The sequence below is a fragment of the Coenobita brevimanus genome, chromosome 68, assembly GCF_032717465.1.
Source record: "Coenobita brevimanus isolate Jiangsu-jjx chromosome 68, ASM3271746v2, whole genome shotgun sequence".
Lineage (NCBI taxonomy): Eukaryota > Metazoa > Arthropoda > Malacostraca > Decapoda > Coenobitidae > Coenobita > Coenobita brevimanus.
This window is the reverse complement of record NC_137021.1, coordinates 7251769-7257768: the sequence shown is the minus strand read 5'-3', so window position 1 is coordinate 7257768 and position 6000 is coordinate 7251769. Positions and strand designations below refer to the sequence as shown.

Below are 6000 nucleotides of genomic sequence, written 5' to 3'. Positions count from 1 at the left end.
CCAAAATAAAGCTGTACAATTCACTATCCTGCCAAAATAAAGCTGTATGATTCATTGTCCTGCCAAAATAAAGCTGTATAATTCACTGTCCTGCCAAGCTGAGGTCGGGGACATGATTTTATTTCTGGGTCTTCTAAGGCTTGAAATGATGATTAAATGGAGGTCTGGCCAACTTTCGTTCGACACTAATAATAGTTTTCCTGCTCTATTTTTCGTTTTTATTTTTTTTTTATTTTTTATTTTACCCACCGCAGTAATAATAATAATAATAATAATAATAATAATAATAATTCATTCTCCTCTACCTGTTTTCTTACTTTTCTTCTTTGTGTGATTCTGTTTATTCCTGTTTTCCTTTGGTTGCACTCCCCCTTTTTTGCACATTTCTGTTCATTTATAGTTGTATACAATTTGTCCTTCCTTTGTGACTATTAAATTCAGCTCTTCCGTTAGCTTCATTACGACTGGGATAATGATGATGATGACTTCAACTTCGTCTTTGCAATAATCGCTAAAATTAGTTTACATTTATAAAGATTTACTGATACCAATCTTAACCTTTAATGTATCCAGTTCAGTGATCCTCTCACATCATGTGCAGATAATCAGTACTGTAATGTGAAGAAATCCTCCTTAGTATCTTTGTATTACTCACTATACAGATGTTGGGAAAACAAAGCTTTTGTATGTATATCTATCTATCTATCTATCTATCTATAAAATGTATGTATATACTGTATATATATATATATATATATATATATATACATAGAGAGAGAGAGAGAGAGAGAGAGAGAGAGAGAGAGAGAGAGAGAGAGAGAGAGAGATGTTCATCCCATCTTTAAGTGGAGAAACGTCAAGATTATACTCATGATATTTGTCAGAAAGATACATTACACGAAGTAGATGAAATAACATTATATTTCATACGACGCGTCCAGTAATGTAGAAAAGGTTGGTAAAAAAAACAGGACATTCCAAACCCTGAAGACTGTATCAGGTAAAGGTCATCGCCCGTGTTTAACTCGCATCGCCAGCCCCGCTGCTCAAAGGAGGAACATATAACTCTTTTTCCCTTTGGCCGTAATTGTTGGGATCTAAATACGGTAACATTTGACCTCCACTCCAATCACCCCTGCTATTATCCTTTTATCTTTTCTTGCCAGCTGCACAAAAGAGAACATTATTTTTCTTCTTTATTTTACAGTCGTGAGATATGTTTCACTCTTTCTTTAATCCCACCCAGCATTTCACACCCAACAAAAGCCTGTTATCGGTAGTTCGAAGTTCTCCAGACTCACAAATGTCATCGCGAACTGTTCCCCATACAGCCAAGCACATCTTTGAACCACTACCTTAACGCTGAACAGTTCCTTCTTCGGTGTCAATCTGCAGCTTCGATTTCCCTCCAGCCGGGGCAAATTAGAGGATGAGTAAGAAATTATGGCTCATGAATATACAGTGCACCCGTTAAAAAATTATTCAGCGCCCTTGTGGTGTGATAAAATATGACACAGGGACCAAGAATTCTCAATTATCAATCCTGCCAAATGAACACGGTTTCACTAATACTAATCATTTCAAATCTCATCGCACCCAGGGATATTGAATAATTTTTAGTGGGTGTACAGACAAAGACAAGTATCTCTCCAAAGTTTGACGAATACATTACGGAAACATCGAACCATCTGAAACACGCACTAGCAGAGATAGGGTTCTCGTTGTATTTCGCCAGTTGTAAATTTTCTTCACACTGAACTGGGCATATAATTGTGTCCTTGATTTTGCCTACCCTACCGGAGACACAAGTGATCATCCCACCCTACGGTATGGCACTAGTTATTTTCTGTTTCCCTTTTTCATTCCTACATCTCTTATTCACACTCCATCTCTGTTACATTATATATAATCTCATCTTCTCCCTCCTCTCTTCACTCCCGAAGGCGAACTCTTATTCACACTCCACCTTATACATTATTTATTTCGCTGTCCTCCCCATTCACCCCCGTATTTCTTAATGGCTAACATTAATCATTAACTCATTCTCTGCTGTGCCCTTCTTTTGATATTAACGCATTTTCTATGGTGGCGTTCTTTTGGCACTTTATTCTTGTTATAATCATACGTTATTATTCTGTTTGGAGACAAGACAGATGTGATCTTTCCATTTTGTTATATTTTTTGCTCGCTGTACTCCAATGTACTGTATATTTATTTATCTCATCACCGTAACTAACATAAAAAGTCATTCCTTCTGTAAAGTGACGTAAATACAGAGAAACCCAGAAGTGAAAGGGTAGTCACTGTCCATTATTATTCTCCAGTACGATAACATTAATTTTATCTTCATTTTACCAGATTATTGTATTCGGCTGAGGCATGATCCCTTGGTGAAAGGATTAAAGGCGATCTCCAGTAACCCTTGAATATACTGTACTCACCTTTTTAATCTGAGTCAACCTAGGCTGGGCTGTGTTATTTAGCATGAGAGAGACTTACTATTATTAGGTGAATATGTACTCGCTAGTGGAGGTAGTAATTATATCTGATTATTTTGGCTGTCAGATTATATTATTAACCTTAACACAGACTGCCGTGTAGACAGGTAAGCAAATTCACCTTACTCGAGACTTGCCGTAATGAAGTGGCTATGTAAATTAATTGAGACTGAGAGAGACTTGCCGTAATGAAGTGGTTACTAACGCATCTTCTTGCATCCCTCAGCGGTGCCCACGTCTGCCATCCAGTAATGAAATGGATAATAATTTGTGCCCTTCCTCTCCCTTGCGATTCACAGGTCTGCCATGCCGTAATATGAATAATACGAGTCATGTGGCTTTTTCCTCCCAGCGGTTCACACATTTGCCAGGGATAATAACTTGTCTTCTCTTCCCCACAGCGGTGCACACGTCTGCCATGGCGGTGGTGAACCAGAGGGCGCGGCTGCCGTGTGACGTCACCTCCAGGCTGCCGAGGGACAGGGTGGTGCTCATCCTGTGGTACCGAGGCTCCACAGGCACTCCCATATACAGGTCAGGGCCAGGATGTCAGGCAGGGACAGGCGTACTGGGCAGGGAGAGGGGCAGGACAAGGGTAAGGGACAGTGATATGAGGCATAGACAGGGTGATGACAGGGGTAGGGATCAAGGGCAGGGGTCAGGGCGAGGGCAGAGGTAGGGGTCAGGGCAAGAACGTGGTTACTGGGGATGGACAGGCGAATGGCAAGGTTAGGAATCAAGGATATGGATAAAGGGTAGAGGTCAGGGGCAGGAACCAAGACGAAGGCAAGGATATAGGGCAGGCTATTCAACTGGCGGCCCGTGGGCCAAATCCGGCCCTTGAGCCGTTTTTATTTGGCCCTTTGAGCGACTCAGAAGAAAGTAAACAAATAAACAAGCATAAAACGGAAAGTTGTGTATTTTTCTTTTCAGTTACATATTTAGCAGAAAATGTACACGCAAATAATATATGAATTTCTCGTTTCTTTCTGTGTATAAGTGTTTAGATAGAGGGAAAAAATAGGGGTAAAATAATGTATGGCCATTTTGTTAACCTGAGTTTCCTAATTCGACCCTACTTTTAGAGTAGTTTAATAGCCCTGATGTAGGGCTTGGTCAGGGTTATGACAGGGTGGGATGAGGGCGAGGGCACGAGTACAGCAGGAACAGAAATCAAGGCAACAGCACAGGCATGAGGAATGGGCAGGGGCGTGACAGGGATGGGGGTCAAGGGCAACTCTCAGGACAAGAATCCGGGACATGGCAGGGGTAAGAGCATGGGCAGTCCTTTCGTTCCCAGTAATTTAGTCACCGACCACTTAATTATCAGGGCCCCGATCCCCAAACGTATTTACGATCAACCAAAAGACGTGCCTGTGGTTTGTTTTCCCCGGAAGGACAACGAAAGGGGAGTATAGCAACCTCCCATATCTCGTGTTCTTCCTGTAAATCAGAACCTGAGTTACGACAGTGTTGATCGTACGGTTGTTCGTGGATCCAGGCCCAGGACCTTTCGTTATCATGACTTTTCGGTACCAGGTCATTTTGTTACAAGCTTTCGCAAGTTGTTTATCAGATACTGTATTTGCATATGATTAGTGTTTACTCTTACTTGCCAATTCTCCTGGGATGATGTACTCTATCATTCTATCTATCTATTGCCAGATGCCTTAATCTCGTAAGGGATGGCCAGAAACAAATTGCCTCCATGTCGCCCTGTTCCCCGCCATTTCACTGTCCTGCTCCCAGCTCACACACCCCTCTCTCATATACCTCTCCACTCCATCCCTCCATCTCATCCTTGGCCTCCCCTCTCAAAAGCGGTAAATAAGTTAATTATTCGGTGCTACTACAGTGGTAAACTAAGCTATAAAAACAAGTGGTAAACAAAGCAGTAAAAACAAGATATTGCTTCGGTGCTTACTGGTAAACGAGACGATAAACAACTTATTGATTCGTGTTATGGTCTGGCGCGCTTGGCTTTCAAGGTGTGTATGTCATTTTTCTTCAGTTTCTGGCTGTATACCTACGTCTTCAGGAGATGCCAGCATACTGTTACCGATCAGAATTATGTCTAAGAATGTTGTAAGCGCTCCGAGAAATACTTTTGTTTTGAGATAAGGACTTGCATATCGTGTGTTCAGACCTGGTATCAAGACTGAAAATATTCATCTGGAGAGCCAGTTTACAGTGCCAACGCTACCAGGGTAAATCTCAATAGTGAAGGCTGTATGGGCCGGGGTCAGGGCAACGGGACGGGAAGAGCAGAGACAAACTAAGTGGTGACATGTAGAGGTGTATGGTATGTAGGAGGACTGCTGGGCCTTGATAGCAGGCTGTGAAGCCTATGCCCAGAGTCGAGCACATAAAAAAAAAAAAAAAAAAAAAAAAAACTAGCAAGGGAGAGGCCACGACGGAAGAAGGTCATTGGCAAGGGAGGGGCAGGTGCAGGGTCAGGCTAAGGGCAAGGTCATGAACAGGCTTGGTTCAGGGTGAAGGTAGTGGCAGGTACATGAATGTGTGGTGGGGTGGTTAGAGGAATAGGCTGGTGACCAAGAGGACGAGAGTTCGATCCAAGGCTTGGGTAAGGAAATAGTTTGATATGAATTTCGTTAAAATCGGATTTTACTGATCTTCCACAGGACCCACTGACATGTCACAAAAGACCGACAGTAAAACCATTACACCGTGTCTGAATGAGACCGTCCTAGCATGTATTCGTTGTGGAAAGTGGATTTTAGTGCTAAAATGGTGACATGTGAATGAGTGTGGCATGCAGCAGGACTGTTAGGCCTCAGGGAAAGGGTTATTACGTCTATAACCAGAATTGAATACATTTATCAAAGGGGTGGGTGGGTGCACAGGGGCAGAGGCAAGCAGGTCAAGACAAGGGCTATAGATAGGACATAGTCGGGAGCTGGGGCAGGATCGGAACGGGCATAGGCATGGCAGACAGCTACACAGGAGCAGGGGCAGGGACGTGGATAGGGGCAGGGACGTGGATAGACTCAGGGATGATGCTGGAGCAAAGGAATGGAAAGATGTGGAGTCAGGACAGAGACAGAGAGGCAGTGCAGGAGTGGAGGCAAAGTAAGGTCAAGGATAGAAGCAAGGGCAAGGTAAGAGCATAAACAATAACAGAGTATGGGAAGAAGAAGGGTAGGGCAAGGGCAAAACATGAGCAAGGTAAGGGCAGGAGCAAAAACGGGGAAAGAACAGGGTAAGTCTAGCAGCAAGGGAAGGATACGGGCTGGGGCAAGAACAGGGTGAGGAACAGACAAGATAATGACACGATCAGAGACGGGAAAAAGTACAGAAGCAAGGGCTATAGCAGTGGCAGGTTCTAGGATGGGGTACGTGTAAAGGTAGAGTAATTACTGGAGCAAAAGCAGGGGCAAGGTAAGGGGGAGGGCAAGAGCAGGTAAGGGCAGGAGCAAGGGCATGATCAGAGTAAGGGAAGGGTAAGGGCCAGAGAACGAGCAGGTGAGGGCAGAAGCAAGGA

General features: G+C 43.4%; 1 protein-coding gene across 1 annotated transcript in view; it reads left to right on the top strand.

The window, feature by feature from the left end:
• The first annotated feature begins 2916 nt into the window (after window positions 1-2916).
• The window catches only part of LOC145405819 (protein turtle homolog B-like), a 50090-nt gene continuing 47006 nt past the window's right edge, over window positions 2917-6000 (top strand). The window contains exon 1 of the mRNA XM_080277057.1: window positions 2917-3032. Within this exon, the coding sequence (XP_080133183.1) occupies window positions 2917-3032 (116 nt within the window). The remainder of the gene's footprint in view (window positions 3033-6000) is intronic.